The sequence below is a fragment of the Hyla sarda genome, chromosome 7 (genome assembly GCF_029499605.1).
Source record: "Hyla sarda isolate aHylSar1 chromosome 7, aHylSar1.hap1, whole genome shotgun sequence".
Classification (NCBI taxonomy): domain Eukaryota; kingdom Metazoa; phylum Chordata; class Amphibia; order Anura; family Hylidae; genus Hyla; species Hyla sarda.
Genome location: NC_079195.1, coordinates 209,366,155 through 209,385,992, shown reverse-complemented (window position 1 = coordinate 209,385,992; position 19,838 = coordinate 209,366,155). Strand labels below are relative to the sequence as shown.

The window sequence follows — 19,838 nt, the reverse complement described above, 5'->3', positions numbered from 1 at the left end:
CTTACAGTGCAGGTATACAGTGGGGATCAAAAGTTTGGGCACCCCAGGTAAAAATTTGTATTTGTATTACGCCTCTTGATGTAATCCCCCGTGGATTTCGAGGTGTGTTTAGGGTCATTATCCATTTGTAGAAGCCATCTTCTCTTTAACTTCAGTTTTTTCACAGATGGCCTCAAGTTAGCATCCAAAATTTGCTGAAATTTTCTTGAATCCATTTTTCCTTCTACTCGTGAGATGTTCCCTGTGCCACTGGCTGCAATACAACCTTAAAGCATGATTGATCCACCCCCATGCTTAACGGTTGGACAGAGGTACTTTTCATTAAATTCTGTTCCCCTTCTTCTCCAAATGTACCTTTGCTTATTCCGGCCAAAAAGTTCAATTTTAACCTCATCAGTCGACAGAGCTTGTTTCCAAGCTTGTCATCAGGCTTGTCTATATGTTCATTTGCAAAGTTCAAATGCTGATTTTTGTGGTGAGGACGTAGAAGAGGTTTTCTTCTGATGACTCTTCCATGAAGACCATATTTGTACAAGTATCTCTTTATAGTGGAATAGTGTACCACAACTCCAGTGTCTGCCAGATCTTTCTGGAGGGATTGTGCAGTCAAATGTGGGTTTTGAATTGTTTTTCTCACAATCCTGCAAGCTGTTCTGTCTGATATTTTTCTTGTTCTTCCAGATCTTGCTTTTAACTTCCACTGTTCCTGATGACTGCCATTTCTTAATTACATTCCGAACAGAGGATATTGACATCTGAAAACGTTTTGCTATCTTCTTATAGCCTTCTCCAGCTTTGTGAGCTTCAACTATTTTCAGTTTCAGATTTCTAGACAACTGCTTAGAAGAACCCATGGTGCTGATTGTTGGGGCAAGGTCAGATGAGTTTGGGCATTTAAAACCTTTGAGATTGACATCACCTGGTCTTCCCAGATGATGATTGAGAACAATCCATGACACTGGCAGGTCTCAGCTTTGCAAAGGGGGCAGTGCATGCTATAAATTCTGCAGGGTGCCCAAACTTTTACAGACGCCATTTTTTTGTTTTCTGTTATTTTGAAAGTGTAAATGATGGAAATAAAATCTAATTTTTGTTGACATATTATAAAAATGTCTAATCTGTAATTTGATGCCTTTTGGAGATTTTTCCATCTTTCCTTGGCTTCTTTATGCACATTAATACAAATTTTTACCTTGGGTGCCCAAACTTTTGATCCCCACTGTATATTGTCATTATAGATATACCTCTGATAGAAGGCTCCAACGCTATGTATGCAGAGCCTTACTAGAATATAACAATCGGATTATAGTACCTTTGGGCCAGGTGGTGCTTGCCCCGGTGACAATCCTGGATCTCCTTTTGGGCCCTGTTGAAGAGAAGAAAAGCTCTCAGTAAATACAGGTAACACAACAAAACTTTATAATTTTGTGTTTTTTCTTTTTATAGAAGTGCAAGCAATATAATTATAGAAAAACATAGAGGTATTGGGTTAGATTTATCAAAACCTGTGTAGAGGAAGAGTGGTGCAGCTGCCCATAGCAACCAATCAGATTGCTTCTTTCATTTATAAAAAAAAAAAAAAAAAAGACCTCAGAAAAATGAAAGAAACGATCTGATTGGTCACTATGGGCAGCTGCACCACTCTTCCTCTACACAAGCTTTCATACATTTCCCCCGCTTATTCTAATCTTGCACATTTCTAACAGCTGCCGGCGCTCAATATAACTGTATCATGTGCGATAAGATCTTTCGCTTCCAAGAATAATTCTTCTACCAAAGATAAACAATGTAGATCCCGTCAGACAACTTTATATATATCTGCCCCCATTTCACTGCCCCTCTGTACAACCATACACCATTAGCCCAGGGTAACCATGACAACCTGATCTATGTATACACAAGTGTATTTCGATAAAACTTACATCCATAATACATGACAGATGGTGGGTCCTGATAAAATATATTGTGGTGGCCCAGTATGGGAGATGTTGCCCCGTACTCTTGCTGTCCTGTCAGGCAGCCTCCTTCAGTGTCCCCGGGGCCCCTTGTACCTGCTTCCCCCCTGTACATATGTTCTGCAGTGTATTGTATTATAAAATGTGTTGTATCTTTAAGAGTTATGTTATGTGATTGTTACCCAGGAGGTACTGTCGTGGAAATATTAAGTTGTCACATTGCCTACATATTGGCCCTCATTTACTTAGAAAATCGGGTTGTAAGTCTATCTTGCTTTCTTACCCGACTGTTTTTTCCCCCTGGTATTTATTATTATGTCGCCTCCTGTTTGTCGCACGTGGGTTTTGTTGGTTTTGGTTTCCAACTCCTCTGAGTTGTTGGGAAAAAATCCACAACAATTCAACAAATTTGGGTTGGAAACCTTTATAAATATGTGGGAAAGCTCAGAAATGTCGGGTTACGCCCCTTATTAGGGTTTGGGAGAATCCACATCGGGTCCGTAGGGAAAATTTTTTGCATCGTGTCGCAGACAAAGATGCGCCAAAAAAACCTGACAAAACAAGGGTTTAGAATAGTAAATAAGGGCCATTGTGCGATATGGCGTAGGTTCAGGTGTTGTCAACTGGTCACCATAGCTGCAGATGCGGTGGTTATTGATGGCACATGGAGGTGTGTCATATCTTGTAACCTAATGCTGACTGTATGTATAGGCGTAGCTTTGTACTGTATGTGGTAGGGGCTTTGTAAACCCTCCCTTTTGTTAGGTATAAATAAACATAAACCACACTAGTAAGGGGGATTCTTCCTGAAGCTGGTGGGAGAACCGCGTTGCAGGATCACTGACTCTGTCTGTGTTTTTCCAACTATTGCAAATTCGCTATCCCGGGCAGGCACCACTGAGCCCGAATTATTACAAGTCTGGATTCCTACAACAGTACCAGTGACCAGGTGACCCCAAGAGTGACCTATGGGCTCCCTGCTAGTCTCCCCCATATAAGCCCTGGGTGGAGCTTCTCTCTCTTTGAGCTCTTGCTTACTGCTGAGGTCCAGTGCAGTCTTGTCTAGTGTGTGTGTCCAGAGTGTTGGAGACCTCAAAGTCCAGTCCTGCAGCCACCATCAAGTCAAGTAAGATAAAGTCACAGCTTTATGAGTCAAGTCAAGTCAGTCCCTGTCATCTGTCAAGTCAGCGTGGTCTGCGCTCAATTGTCCAGTCCTACTACAAGTCCCAGCAAGCCCTTAAGGTCTCTGCATCACTGGTCAACTCCGTGGGCCCTGGCTGAACTGTATAGACTTTACCATCTGTCTACCCTCAGTAAAGCTACCGTTGTCCGTAACTTGGCGTTGGAGTCTTTATTGCCCCCGTGCCTAGCCCGGGATCCAGTGGTATACCTTCAGGTGGTTTTAGGCTAAACCACGCCCTGGCATCACGAATACAAGGGGTTAATGCCATCTGCCCCTAAGGTAACAAAATCTGCCCTCATCACACCCTCCTACCACAATAATGATTTACAACTGCAAAACCCGGAACCCCCACAATGGTTCTACAGATCTTTAAAGGGTGGCCTAGTGAAGAACAACTTATCCCCTATCTACCGAGGAGACTCAAGTGCTGTACTCGAGCGTCTCCGGCACTCCAATAGAAATTAATGAAGCAAGTGCCCTCTTCAGCATACACTCCTCTCAGAGAGCTGGGCCCCATTTAAGAGATTGCAAGGGGGCCCAGCGGTTTGATGCCCCGCGATCAGACATTTATAACCAATCCTTTTTTTTTCTCGAGCACCCTTTTAAAGGGGTACGCCAGTGGAAAACAAATGTTTTCAAATCAATTGGTGCCGGAAAGTTATACAGATTTGTAAATTATTTCTATTTAAAAATCTTAATCCTTCCAGTACTTATCAGCTGCTGTATGCTCCAGAGGAAGTTGTGTCGTTTTTTTCCAGTCTGACCACAGTGCTCTCTGCTGCCACCTCTGTTCGTGTAAGGAACTGTCCAGAGCAGGAGAGGTTTGCTGGGATTTGCTCCTGCTCTGGACAGTTCCTGACATGGACAGAGGTGCCAGCAGAGAGCACTGTGGTCGGACTTGAAAGAACTACACAACTTTCTCTGGAGCATACAGCAGCTGAAAAGTGCTGGAAGGATTAATATTTTTTTATAGAAGTAATTTACAAATCTGTATAACTTTCTGGTACCAGTTGATTTGAAAACATTTATTTTACACCGGAGTACCCCTTTAAGCATGCTAAACTACTGCCCACCAGCAAGCTGACAGTCCCTAGAGAGGACATAACGCCCTGTATACAAAGCAGATCCACTATGACAGTGGTCTTGAAACTGTGGACATGTTGCTAAACTACAACTCCCAGCATGCCCAGACAGCCAACGGTTGAAGTTCCGGTTCGGGTTAGGAGTCTGAGCTCGCCACTTTAGTTCATCTGCACCCAACTTGACCTCACATGGTCACCGCACTTTACAACTTGATGCCCTGTATCAGTGGTCTTAAAACTGTGGACCTCCAGATGTTGCTAAACTACAACTCCCTGCATACCCGGACAGCCGTTGGCTGTCCGGGCATGCTGGGAGTTGTAGTTTTGCAACATCTGGAGGTCTACAGTGTGGAGACCACTGGACTATAGTATGGACCTGCTGAAAGACTCTCTCTAAGGGTGGGTTCACACCACGATTTTACTATATGGTTTCATAAAAAAAAAAACGTATGCAACCGTACAGAAAACCCAGCCCATAGACACTTCCCATTCAAAACCATATGGACCATAATGTATACGGATGTCTCCGTTTTTCAAACCATACGTTTTTTTACTTTTATTTTTTTCCGGACAGAAAACCGTGGCCTACCACGGATTTTGGTCCGGGTGAAAAACCGTATTAAACTTTATATGTTTTTTTTTTTTTTAACATGGGAGTCAATGGGAACCGTACAGAACCGTATCTGGTTTTCACCATACGGTTTTTGACTTTGCACAGTTTTTTTTTCTTGGAATTTCAATCAAACAAGTGAAACTTTATTCATCATGGAGTGAAAAGTTAAAAACGTATACAGATTTTTCTTAAAAAACGGATGCAACCGGACATCATTTTTCAAACCGTATACAGATAAAAATTTGTACACACGTTTTGATACAGTTTAGTTTGGTTTTGAGGAATCCGTTTTTTTTTAATCAAAAACCTGATACAGGAACTGTATTGCAAAAAGGTGGTGTGAATCCAGCCTAAAACATAGGGGGAGATTTATCAAAACCCGTGCTGAGGAAAAGTTGCTGAGTTGCCCATAGCAACCAATCAGATTGTTTCCTTCATTTTTAGAGGCCTTTTCAAAAATGAAAGAAGCGATCTGATTGGTTGCTATGGGAAACTCGGCAACTTTACCTCTGGACAGGTTTTGATAAATCTTCCCCATTGTTTCCATAGCTCTGAGTACATTACCTGAGAAATCTTTACACGATAAGTTTCTAGGAAAAATTCTAGAATACTGTCAGGTTTATTGCAAGCCATTTGTTTGGTTTGGAACGTTCCCCAAACCTATTCCTCCCCTTGCTTTTTTCCGCACTCTGCAATCATAAACCACCATAAATACCAGACTATCTCATGGCTGGTTCAAACATAGCTCTGTTTAGGCTGAAGAGCAACTTGTACATATAATCATCCCAAATTACAAGCTACTATGTGGAACGAGAGCGCAGCACATTAGCGGTCTACAGATGAGAGAGCTGAAAGCCCCACACTTACAAAAATATCCACTAAGTGACCGAAAGTAAGCGGACACCTGACCATCACACCTACAGGAGCTGGTTGGACATCCCGTTTCGGAAACATGGGCTCCATGGGCAACTCAAGCAACCTCCGCTCTTTTCGGAAGGCTTTTTCCCACAAGATTTTGGATAGTGTATCTGTGGGAGTTTGTGGTCATTTGGCCAAAGTGCATTTGTAAGGTCGGCAATTCATGGTGAATGTGATTATCATGATGGGGGCAGTGAACTGGGAGGATTCTAAAGCATCATGACACGTACTCTTTAATGGTCGCAACAGGATGTCAGTAATGTACTGCCTATTGATTTCAATGGGATTCCGCAGTCCCATTCAGACAACAGAATCTTGTGGAATTCCGTGGCGGAATCCCATTGAAGTCAATGGGGCTTACATTCAGCTTTGCTGAACTGAATGTCTGCATAATACCCTTTAAACATACCCAATAAATTTGTCATCTTTACCAAAAAAAAACTTTTCTTAAAACGCAGCAAAAACTGCCAAAATGCTGTAAAAATTTTTGAAAAAATGCAGTAAAGGTTCAACATGTGAACACAGCCTAAAGGCTTCATGTCTATTAAAACACCTCAATTGTGGCACTATTTCTCTAAAAGTGAACTCTGAATACGAAAATACCATGAAACTGCACTGTGTGAACTGAACTTAAAGGGGTACTCCAGCGCTTAGACATCATATCCCCTATCCAAAGGATAGGGAATAAGATGGCTGATCGCGGGGGTCCCGCCGCTGCGTACCCCCGTGATCTTGCACGCCGTCCCCGTTAAACTCAGTCCCCGGAGCATGATTACTGTCGATCACAGCTCCGCCCCCTATAGACTTGCATTGAGGGGCGGGGCGTGACGTCGCAATCTCACGTCACCGTGGTCGGGAGCCGAAGCCTCCAGTATTTGCGGAAGCCGCAAAAGGTGGGTCCTGCAGCCGAGATCCCGGGGGTCCCCAGCGGCGGGACCCCCGCAATCTGACATCTTATCCCCTATCCTTTGGATAGGGGATAAGATGTCTAGGGGCGGAGTACCCCTTTAACCACTTATGAGTCTAATGTGTTCACCTTAGTGACCTGCAGGACAAGCAACTTGATGATATGACCAGCTGGAGTGATTAAACACCTTAGCCTCAGCCAGAGGATTCCTGGAAAATGCAGGCTGCATTACAGAAACCACATCATTGTATATTTGTAAACCAAAGTGGGGCCTATCCCATGCAAAGAGGTAAGCAAAAGGCAATACACATTATTTTCTAATAACAGACTATGCTGCTCCAAATGGTACTTTAAACCTGTAACGAAAGCACTGCCCAGAAGTAGCCACTTACCTACAATTGTCAAGAGATAGATTGTAAAAATGTCAAGCGTTCGCACCCCACCTTATGTAAGAAGCTCTAATTATACCTGTGTTTGATTATAAGGCACTATAACATAAGCGAAGGGTTTCATCCTTTTATTTAGTGGATTAATCTTAAAACACATCCAGCTGTGCCCGTTTAAATAGGAAACATTTTATGTTAGGTTCTATTATTTTTCTCTCTTTTGTATAAGAGCTTTTTGGAGCTTTGTTATGGCTGTGTAACATATGCTCGGTGTACGCTTACAAGCACATGTGACACGCTGCTCTCCAATACCCAGACAACACAATTACTTCACTTCAAAGCTTTTTACTATGACTGGCCCTGTTTCAGTGAATGAAATGAAGACATATGTCTAATAAACCACAACAAAGTCACTGTCTGTTTCCAGATCGGATTAGGTCTTATTCCTTGCAAACTGATGGGTTTTTCTGTAGTGTGCAATGAGGGGGCACTCCGGCTTATCAGTTCCTCCTTCACGCAGCCCCCTATTGACCCATGTTTTCCTCACACGCAATCCATCACTTATTCCTCACTCAAGAACACTTCCCACAAGACATGATTTACCAGTCACTCAATCTCCACATTTCCGTCATCACTCTTTACGTGGGAAACTTTGAAATACATAAAGCTTTAGCACCATTTTTCTCATTTTTTTCATGAGTAGTGTTGAGCGCGAATATTCTAATCTCAAATTTTTATCGCGAATATTGCAAATTCACAAATACAGTGACCCCCCCGACATACGATAATTTAAACATACGATCACTCTTAGAGGCCATCGCATGTTGAAGGCAGCATCAACATACAATGCTTTTTTATGTCGGGGCCATCACATAAACGGCTATCCGGCAGCGTAGACTGCTTCAGCTGCCACCGGATAGCTGTTTACGGTGCCCCGTCTGGTGCGCTGACGATCACTTACCTGTCCTCGGGGCTCCGGCGTGTCCTCTTCAGGATCCCCTGCATCGTCGGCGCTCTCCATCGTCGTCATCACGTCGCTGCGCACGCCGTCTTGTCATCCAATAGGAGCGGCGTGTGTAGCGACGTGATGGCGGCAACGGAGAGCGCGGATGCCGGGGAAGCAGAGGCCTTGCCGGAGCGTCGGGGACACCCCGGGGACGCTGCGACAGCGATGGAAGGCGACATCCAGGGCAGCGTTGACGAGCGGTGACGGTCTGGAGCGGCGGGGACACATGAGTACAACTTCCTCTAACAGTGGTCTACAACCTGCGGACCTCCAGATGTTACAAAACTACAACACCCAGCATGCCCGGACAGCCGTTGGCTGTCCGGGCATGCTGGGTGTTGTAGTTTTGCAACATCTGGAGGTCCACAGGTTGTAGACCACTGTCCTATACTTTACATTGCACGGATCCCTCAACATGCGATGGTTTCAACAAACGATGGTCCATTTGTAACGGATTACCATCGTATATTGAGGGACCACTGTATTGCGAATATATTCGCTATATATTCGAAATTATGAATATTCGCTTTTTTCCCCGCATATTCCTTCTTTTAACTTGTGGGCCAATTAGAATGATGCAAATACACTTGTCAGAGGTTATCAACAACATCCCCACCCCCCTCACTGTTTTCTTCCTCGAATACGCAAATATGCGAATATGCAAAATTCGTGAATATAGAACGAATATTCGTCTATATATTCGCGAAATATCGCGAATTCTAATATGGCCAATGCCGCTAATCACTACTGAGGATGAGGTAGCAGTTCTTATTGAAGAAATCCACCTAGTGTACAAATTCTAGCAAGCAATGCCCTATGGGAAAAAATATGCAAACTAGCTCTCCGCCAGAAGGAGAAAAAATGTGTCTTGAGACACCAATAGGTAAGAAACCGGTAAGTTCCGCCCATTAGGAGCCTTGTAACATGACTAGGGCTATTAAAGGAGTACTCCGCTACCACAACGTTTGGAACATTTTGTTCCGAACGCTTAGAGCGGGTGTCGTGAAGTCACACCACGCCCCCTCAATGCAAGTCTATGGGAGGGAGCGTGATGACCACCACGCCCCCTCCCATAGACTTGCATTGAGGGTGTGTGGGGTGATGTCACGAGGGGGCGTGGTTGTGAAATCGCTCTAAATGAATGCTGGGTGCTGCGCGGAGATCACGGTGGGTCCCAGCTGCGGGACCCCCGTGATCAGACATCTTATCCCTTATTCTTTGGATAGGGAATAAGATGTCTAGGGGCAGAGCTCCCCTTTAACCAACATAGCTATTTTATTTTTATAAAGAGCTGAGGCAGTGCTCTATCACCCAGGTACACAAAAAAGTGCACAAGGATGAAGTCTTTGGAAAGCCCTCGGGGCCCGCAGCAACCTTCCTTTTATCTCCAGGCCAAAAGGAATCTGCAAAGGTCCAAGCTTAAAAACTTTTTTTTTTTTTTTTATATATCAACTGGCTCCAGTAAGTTAAACAGATTTGTAAATTAGTTCTATTAAAGGGTACCTCTCACCAAAAAAACTTTTGATATATTATAGATTAATGTATGCAGAATAACTTCACAATTGCAGGTTATTAAAAAATATGCTTCTTTCTATTTAATTTTCCACTTTGAAGAAATGACCACTAGGGGTCTCCCTACCAGTCCTGGCAGCAAGCATTTCAGACTCATGCTGGAGTCCAAAACACTACGAGCTGCCAGTCTGCTTTGTTCACAAAGGAGAACACTCAGAGCTGCCAGCCTGCTTTGTTCACAGCATGTTTGGCTGTGAACAAAGCAGGCTGGCAGCTCTGAGTGTTTAGGACTCCAGCATGAGTCAGAAATGCTTGCTGACAGGACTGATCGGGAAAAATACAATAGAAAGAAGCATATTTTTCATTAACATGCTATTGGAAAGTTATTCAACATTCATTAATCTAAAATATATCAAAAGTTTATTTGATGAGAGGTACCCTTTAAAAAATCTTAATCCTTTCAATAATGATCAGCTGCTGAAGTTGAGTTGTTGTTTTCTGTCTGGCAACAGTGCTCTCTGCTGACATCTCTGCTTGTCTGGGGAACTGCACAGAGTAGAAGAGGGTTGCTATGGGGATTCGCTTCTACTCTGGACAGTACCCGAGACAGGTGTCATCAGAGAGCATTTAGACAGAAAAGAACAACTCAACTTCAGCAGATCATAAGTACTGAAAGGATTAAGATTTTTTAATAGAAATAATTTACAAATCTGTTTAACTTTCTGGAGCCAGTTGATATATATATATATATATATATACACATATATATATATATATATATATATATATATATATATATATATATATATATAAGTTTTTTTCTGGATAACCCCTGTTCCTCCTCCACCGAAGCTCAGGGAGGTCCAACATTGCTCCCGGCATCCATCTAGTCGGCAAAAAGGGTTTTAGATAAAAATCACAATTGTTTGGCATCCCTGTAAAAAAAACAGGGACTAGGGGTTGCAGGGAGTTTAGGAACCTGGTGGCCACATACACCACCCCTAGACCTCCAGGAGGGACATCCTAAAAGATCCTTGTGGAAAAACACATGTAAAAAGTGAATGCACAGTGACAAAAAGAATAAATAATCAGACGTGTGCTGTGTAGTACAGCCAGGACATCTGGCCATATAACTCATAGTAACCAGCAAAAATGTCTCAAAGCAATCAGCAGCCGGAAGGCCAGGAAACTAGAGGTGTGCGCTCGGGAGAGTAGGGCTAGGTTTCCACACAGGTTTGTCCTGGTGTTTTTTGTTTTTTTTAAATTGTCACTGCTGTTTTTAAGTCAAAGCCAGAAGTGTATTCAAAGGGAATGGTAAATATAAAGGAAGGACTCTTCCCTCCTGCCGGATCCACTTCTGACTGTGGGTCAAAAACTGCAGTAGAAGTTTTCTTTAAAAAAAAAGCGTGTGGAAACTTAGCCTGAAAGAGAAATGCAGAAAGAAGAAAACTGTCTCTCTACTGCCACCTATAGGTATCCATACTGTAACGCAATGTGCCACCCTTAAAGGGGTACTCCGATGGAAAAAAAAAAAATTTAAATCAACTGGTGCCAGAAAGTTAAACAGATTTGTAATTTACTTCTATTTAAAAATCTTAATCCTTCCAGTACTTATCAGCTGCTGTATGCTCCAGAGGAAGTTCTTTTCTTTTTGAATTTCTTTTCTGTCTGACCACTGTGCTCTCTGCTGACACCTCTTTCCATGTCAGGAACTGTCCGGAGCAGGAAAGGTTTGCTATGGGGATTTGCTTCTACTCTGGACAGTTCCTGACATGGACAGAGGTGTCAGCAGAGAGCACTGTGGTCAGACAAAAGAAATTCAAAAAGAAAAGAACTTCCTCTGTATTATACAGCAGCTGATAAGTAATGGAAGGATTAAGATTTTTAAATAGAAGTCATTTACAAATCTGTTTAACTTTCTGGCACCAGTTGATTAAAAAAAAATAGTTTTCCACTGGAGTACCCCTTTAAGTCTATCCATAAGGCAAAATGGTTGCTGCTCCCATAATAATGTACAAAAATTGAAATAAAAAGAAATTACAATCAGAAAATAGAGACAGGTTAGAAAAAATGTCGTACACTGATATCATCACCTTTACCTTGGCCGTGTCTTAGAGTCTTCCAGTGGAGTACCCCTTTAAAGGGGTACTCCAGTGAAAAACTTTTTTTTTTTTTTTTAAATCAACTGGTGCCAGAAAGTTAAACAGATTTGTAAATTACTTTTATTAAAAAATCTTAATCCTTCCTGTACTTATTAGCTGCTGAATACTACAGTGGAAATTATTTTCCGTTGGAAACACAGAGCTCTCTGCTGACATCACGAGCACAGTGCTCTCTGCTGACATTTCTGTCCATTTTAGGAACTGTTCAGAGTAAAAGGAAATCCCCATAGCAAACATATGCCGTTCATATGAATTTCCGCTGTAGTTTGGAGATTTGTCTTTCCAGAGGATATTACATGTTTCTACAGACTCACAGACGGTCCAGGAGAGTAGGCAAATATGAAGTAACAATGAACACAGTCCATTTTTTATTTTATTTTTTTTTTATTTTGTTTTGTGTGCCCTGACTGTAATCAGAAAAAACTTGAATGCAATAGAATGTTTATGTTTTTTTTATATTTGCAGCAGCATTTTTCTTGATGGCATAGCGGTGCGAATGGCTGAGACCAATGTTTTTGTAATTGTATTTAATAAAAGCTATTTTTATTTTTTTATTTTTTTTTAGGGCTTGGTTTTCAGTGATTCTGCCGTTTCGCACAAACCTTACTTTCTTTTTTTTCTCTGTGATTTGTGCAATTGTCAACACTAGAGTTGAGCGAACTTAGGCTGCTTTCACACTATAAAATGTATCCGTTTTAAAGATCCATTCAATGTTTCGTAATAAAAACCCTGAAAATCAGACATTAGAAAATCCCATTATAGTCTATGGGATTTTTACTTTATCCGTTTTAACCTGTTATTAATAACGGACGTTATTTTGTGACGGGAGAATGAACGGAAGAAATAGTGCATGCGCTAATTCTCCTGTTACTATCTTCCGTCACAAAATAAGGTCCGTTATTAATATCGGGCTATAACGGGTTAAAAAGGATAAAGTAAAAATCCCATAGACTATAATGGGATTTTCTAACGTCCGATTTTCAGGGTTTTTATAATGGAACATTGAACGGATCTTTAAAACGGATACATTTTATAGTGTGAAAGCAGCCTTACAGTAAATTGGCTCGTACCGAACCTCGCAGCTCGGCTGTTAAAGGGGTATTCCAGGAAAAAAAAAAATTATATATCAACTGGCTCCAGAAAGTTAAACAGATTTGTAAATTACTTCTATTGAAAAATCTTAATCCTTCCATTAATTGTCAGCTGCTGAAGTTGAGTTGTTCTGTTCTGTCTGGCAACAGTGCTCTCTGCTGACATCTCTGCTTGTCTCGGGAACTGCACAGAGTAGAAGAGGTTTGCTATGGGGATTTGCTTCTACTCTGGACAGTTCCCGAGACAGGTGTCATCAGAGTGCACTTAGCCGGAAAAGAACAACTCAACTTTAGCAGCTCATAAGTACTGAAAGGAATAAGATTTTTTAATAGAAGTAATTTACAAATCTGTTTAACTTTCTGGAGCCAATTGATATATAAAAAAAAGTTTTTTCCTGGAATACCCCTTTAATTACTTTAGAGGAAGAGACCGAAGAAAAAAAAACCTTTAGTGCTGGCGCTGCGGCTCCCTCAAATGAAGAGTATGGACAAGGAGATATTCATATATAAGGTTAACAGTGGAACCACTTTTATTAAATTAATTTAATTAAAAAAAACAGGTGATGACGCATTTTGGGAGGTGCCCTCCCTTCCTCAGATCCTGATCTGAGGAAGGGAGGGCACCTTCCGAAACGCGTCATCGCCTGTTTATTATTTTATTTATTTAATAAAAGTGGTTCCACTGTTAACCTTATATATGAATATCTCCTTGTCCATCCTCTTCATTTGAGGGAGCCGCAGCACCAGCACTAAAGGTTTTTTTTCTTCGGTCTCTTCCTCCATTGCATCCAGGCCAGCAGCATTGCTGGATCCTGCAACTCTACCTAAGAGGCAAGCAGCGGCTATATCCTTACAAGTACCCCATTTTCACTGGGGCGACAGGCTTGTTTATTTCATACCAAAGGTGAGCAGCCACCCATATGGTCTCTGGGCCAACCCCCTGACCTATTGCTCTTCGTACCTATATTGCTCTTCGTAATGCACTAGGCGCCGGTATCGGTCTCTCCTTTTTTCTCCAAACAGATTTTAATTACTTTAGTCTGAGTAAATTAGTTTAGCTTTTCAAGGGCTCTGGTTGCCTGGAAAAGTCCGGGATGACAGTCTGGGTTCACATCACGTTTTTGCGATACTGTTTTCTATCCGTTTTTCTAAAGAAAACCATATGGCAAAAAAACGGATGGAACAGTATGGGAAAAAGTAAACCGTATGCGTTTTTAAACAGTATACTGTTTTTAAAAGTGCATACAGTTTCGTCAGTTTTTATAGAAAAAAAACCCATATGTTTTTGAAAATTTTGTCTATTTTTAATGGGAGGGGTCTCGGATGGGGACTTTAGGATTCAAATGCGCATGTGCAAAGTAAAAACGTATACGTTTTTCCCGTATGGAACCGTATACATGTGCGTTTCCCATTGACGTCCATGTAAAAAAAAAAAAAAAACGTATGCGGTTGCAGTACGGTTTTTAAACCGGAGTCAAAACCGTGGTCGATCACGATTTTGTCTCCGGTTTAAAAACCGTACTGCAACCGCATACGTTTTTTTTTAACATGGACGTCAATGGGAAACGCACATGTATACTGTTCCATACGGGAAAAACGTATACGTTTTTACTTTTCACATGCGCATTGGAATCCTAAAGTCCCCACCCATGACCACTCCCTTTAAAAATGGACAAAATTTTCAAAAACTTATGGGTTTTTTTTCTATAAAAACTGACGGAACTGTATGCACTTTTAAAAACAGTATACTGTTTAAAAACGCATACGGTTTACTTTTTCCGATACTGTTCCATCCGTTTTTTTGCCATACGGTTTTCTTTAGAAAAACGGATTGAAAACAGTATGGCAAAAACGTGATGTGAACCCAGCCTTAGGTCTCCTAGGTCTGTATCCACCTTTTCCAGTCAACTCGAGCCCTTGGAAAGCTGAACTAATTTATGCAGACTAAAATAATCAACAGTCGAGCTGCGAGGTTCGCTACGAGCCAATTTACTGTAAGTTCGCTCAACTCTAGTCAACACCTGAGTTTCCACATGTGGGAGTCACAATTCTCCTTCTTCCTATGTCTGACATTACTTAGCTGCCTGACATGAGGCAACATTTATCATTCAGCCCCTCACATGGAACGCATCAGTTGTTCCTCACATGGCGCTATCATTTATCAATAATTTCCCCATGTCTGATACTGTTTAGCGTCCATTACCTCATTGGGGCAGTCACAGATCCCTAATTCTTGTCAGCATTCTTTACAAATTCACTATGTTCTGTTAATTGAATAGTCCTGATAAGATTATCTGAACGTGACATGTCATTTATCAATCATTCCATTCCAAACTGTGAACCTCCAGCTGTTGCAAAACTACAACTCCCAGCATACCCGGACAGCCGTTGGCTGTCCGGACATGCTGAGAGTTGTAGTTTTGCAACAGCTGGAGGTCCACAGTTTGGAAACTACTGATCTATAAAATGTCTGTCACTGCCGAACATGATTCAGGTGGCTTTCTTAAAATATACATGTTAGTTTACTAAAGCCTCTGTACCTTGTTACAGGAGTTAAAAGGGGCACTCTCTGAATAGGGGGCACTTTTGGGGCGGCTATCTACTGTAAGGGCTGCACAATTTTTAACATATACATTTTCCTGCATGTAGTTATGATTTTTTTCCAGAAGTGCGACAATATCCAACCTATATAAGTAGGGTATCATTTTAACCGTATGGACCTACAGAATAAAAATAAGGTGTCATTTTTACTGAAAAATGCACTGCATAGAAACAGATGCCCCCAAAAGTTAGAAAATTAAATTTTTTCTTCAATTTTGTCACACAATTATTTTTTTTTCCGTTTCACTGTGGATTTTTTGGTAAAATGACTAATGTCACTGCAAAGTAGAATTGGTGGCACAAAAAATAAGCCATCATATGGATTTTTTGCTGCAAAATTTAAAGCGTTATGATTTTTAGAAGGTGAAGAGGGAAAAAATGAAAATGCAAAAACGGAAAAACGCTGAGTCCTTAAGGGGTTAAATTCCGTAGTGTGCCCTGTGCAGTGGAATCCCATTGCCAGCAATGGGTTTCTGCTACACCAGAATTTCCGACTGAAGCGAAATTCTGGACAGAAATTCCGTATCCTTAAGGGAATAAGTAATCGCAAAATAAAATATTATTTAAATCAAGTTTTTATGTTAGCCGAATTTTAAAAAAAATTTTTTTCCAATGTTTTATTTTACTATCTATATTTTAAAATGATGCTGCAATCTTGCGGTTTCCATTCTGTCCACTAAGGCTAAAACTAATCCAAGACTTCCTGTTCTGTACAGATCATTTCCCAGCAGTCACCTTTTTATCATCACAGACAGGGCTACAGTGAAAGGTGACACCAGTAGATAGAGGTACACACAATAGCTGTTGCTCACACATCAACTTCCCCCTCCAGCTTTAAAGAGGTACTTCACTCCCCAGCATCATGCCCCCTCCCATAGACTTGCATTGAGGGGGCGGGGTGTGACATCCCGAGGGGGCATGGTGACCGCCGAAGCCCGCACCTAGCGTTCGGAACTAAATGTTCCGAACGCTGGGGAGTGGAGTACCCCTTTAATGTTTCAGAGCAGAGACTGGAAGAACAGAGAGCCTCTTAGGACCTGGCACATCATTGTAATATATGTAAACTTAAAGGACAAGGCTCTAAAATGTTATGAAAACGTTGCAATCTTGTAGTTTCCATTCTGGCCGCTAGGTCTAAAACTAAGCTGAGACTTCCTGCTCTGTACAGATCCCTTCCCAGGAGTTTCTTCCTTACATCACAAACAGGAGTACACTAAAAAGGTATATAGATAGCAGAGATACACACAATAGCTGTTCCTCACACATCAGCCTCCTCCTCCCTGTAGAATGACTTCTGTAAAAGCCACAAATGTCCAGATACATTTCCCATTTATGTGAATGAGACAGTTTACGTCTATTCATAAGGTTATTAAAATGGGTACTCGTGTATGGTGGAAAACTATTTTTCGTAAATCAACTGGTGCCACAAAGTTAAACGTTTTTGTAAATGACTTTTATATCAAAATCTTAATCCTTCAGCTGCTGTATGCTACAGAGGAAGTTATGTAGTTCTTTCCAGTCTGACCACAGTGCTCTCTGCTGACACCTCTGTCCCATATCAGGAACTGTCCAGAGCAGGAGAGGTTTGCTATAGGGATTTGGTTCTACTCTGGACAGTTCCTGATACTGACAGAGGGGTCAGCAGAGAGCACTGTGGTCAGACTGGAAAGAACTCCAGAAAGAAATATAACTTCCTTTGGAGCATACAGCAGCTGATAAGTACTGGAAGGATTAAGATTTTTAAATAGAAGTCATTTACAAATCTGTTTAACTTTCTGGCACCAGTTGATTTAATAAAAAAATTATTTAAAAAATTCCACTGGAGTACCCCTTTAAGTCTATCCATAAGGCAAAATAGAAAAATAAAAACAGGTTAGAAAAAAGAACATGTTTCAGTATCTGGCTCAAGTCAGTAAAAATATAAATAAATTAAGTGATACATTTCTTTTAACGCTGGGGGCTTATTTAGAGTCGTACACTGATATCATCACCTTTACCTTGGCGGTGTCTTAGAGAAAACTTATTGACATATTGTTGGACGCCTCTTTGGTTACTGACTCGGTTCTAATTTAGTTGTTTTATTTTATTTTTTTATATGCGAAAACTCCCCTCTAGCATTGAAGCTACATGAAGCTATGATTTAGAAGCATAATGTGTCCTCATTCATCATTTATACATCTCCAGCTCCTTCATCTATACACAGTTTATTATTAACTTACTTTTGGTCCAGGTGGGCCAGGTAATCCAGGATTGCCATGGGGTCCAATGATCCCCTAAAATACAAAACAGATGTATTAAATAAAAATAGTGCAGGATTCCTAATGTTCTTCACCTTGGCTTTCGACCTCCATTTTAAAGTTTACATATGGAATATCATCACAGAAAAAGTGAAGCAGATTTCTGCCGGAGATCAAGCCGGCGACACTAGGCCCGCGCGGACTGCATTGCCGTCCCCATAGATGTCAATGCATTTCTGAGCATATCTCCCAAAAGATCCACCCAGAAATGCATTGCTGTCTATGGGGGCAGCAATGCAGTCCGTGCGGTCCTAGTGCCGCCGGCTTGATCTCTGGCAGAAATTCTGCCCAGAGATTCTGCAGTGTGAACCCAGCCTTAGGGTCTATTCACACGGCAGAATTTGCGCTTGCAAAATTCCGCATCAAATTATAGCCCATAGACTTCTATGGGATTCCGCACTCCCATTCACACTTCTGAATTTCCGCAAGCGGAAATTCAGAAGTGTGAATGGGAGTGCGGAATCCCATAGAAGTCTATGGGCTTTCATTTGAGGCGGAATTCCGCAAGCGGAAATTCTGTTGTGTGATTAGACCCTTACAAGCTGTAATAAAGCCAGAGCTGCAGTCACAAGTCTGTAAAACCTCAGAGCTGAAATCTTTAGTCAATAAAAAGGTTTTTCCAGGATTTTTAAAAAATAGTGTACGGGTCAGATCTGGCCTAAAATAAAAAAAATAAAAAAAATAAAAATAAAACATTACTGACCCCTAAAGCCACCAATGCTTTGGTGTCCTCTGCGTGTCTGGTGAGATATTGTCACATACATTGTTTTTTTTTACACTGCAGACAAGCAGAAGCCACTGAGGCTTATGATTGGCCATAGCGTCATGTGTACAATATTTTTTGATAACATACACAGTAGACACGGCTTTAGAGTTGAGTCTATTTTAGGCCAGTTTCAGCCCATACACTATTTTCTAAGCATCCGTAAAAAAATTTTTAAAGGGGTATTCCAGGAAAAAAACTTCTTTATTTTTATATATATCAACTGGCTCCAGAAAGTTAAACAGATTTGAAAATTACTTAATAAAAAAAAAAAAAAAATCTTAATCCTTCCAATAATTATCAGATGCTGAAGTTGAGTTGTTCTTTTCTGTCTGGCAACAGTGCTCTCTGCTGACATCTCTGCTTGTCTCGGGAACTTGCTTCTACTCTGGACAGTTCCCAAGACAGGTGTCATCAGAGAGCACTTAGACAGAAAAGAACAACTCAACTTCAGCAGCTCATAAGTACTGAAAGGATTAAGATTTTTTAATAGAAGTAATTTACAAATCTGTTTAAATTCTGGAGCCAGTTGAGATATATATGTTTTTTCGTGGATCACCCCTTTAAGAGCTCAGGTAAGCTTGTGGGAATAGTTGTTGTCCCTGGTAACTACCAGCAGAATTGTGAATACAGCTCTGAACCATTACAGTATATATGCTGTAACTTAGAATTGGTAAATCATAAAATATATATATTTTTTTAAGGTAGAGCCACTGATTGCAGCAGCTGATTGCAGACAAAACCACATCTACATTCGGTGGTCAATGGTTGCACGACTTGTGGCATGCTAGCATACTTTCATTCACGTGGCTATCGCAACATGTTGCCCTGGTCATATACATATATATACTAGCTGAGTACCCGGCGTTGCCTGGTTTTTCCTTTCTAATCCTTGTTGTGGAGGAACATCATGGAGGAAGCTTTTGACTTCATATCCCCTCCTCATATATTGTTGTCATATCCCAACCCCATCCTCCTATCCCGACCTCCTATCTTGACCTCATGTCCCGACCTCCTTTCCCCACCTCCTATTGACCTCCTATTGACCTCCTATCCCGTCCTCCTATCCCGACCTCCTATCCCAACCTCCTATCCCAACCTCCTATCCCAACCACCTATCCCAACCTCCTATCCCGTCCTCCTATCCCGTCCTCCTATCCCGACCTCCCATCCCGTTCCGTAATATGTGTACCAGGTATTGAAATATCTCCAGCCGTACGGAAGTTATGTGGGAACATACATTTCCCATTGATTTGCATGGGACTTTAAACAAAAACCCCGACCTTCACAAATGGGGGAAGTTAAGGGTTAAATTAACTATCCTATATTTTAAGTGGACATATAAATAACATGTGACCAAGT

General features: G+C 41.4%; 1 protein-coding gene across 2 annotated transcripts in view; it reads right to left on the bottom strand.

The window, feature by feature from the left end:
• Positions 1 to 19,838, bottom strand: part of COL24A1 (collagen type XXIV alpha 1 chain) — a 294,542-nt gene that overhangs the window by 185,242 nt on the left and 89,462 nt on the right. For both annotated transcript variants that reach the window (XR_008846625.1, XM_056532502.1), the window contains exons 5-6: positions 17,636 to 17,689; positions 1,313 to 1,366 (exon numbers count right to left, since the gene is read on the bottom strand). Coding sequence is in view for 1 of the 2 variants with exons in the window: in XM_056532502.1 (XP_056388477.1) it covers positions 1,313 to 1,366; positions 17,636 to 17,689 (108 nt within the window). In the remaining variant the exon portion in view is untranslated. The remainder of the gene's footprint in view (positions 1 to 1,312; positions 1,367 to 17,635; positions 17,690 to 19,838) is intronic.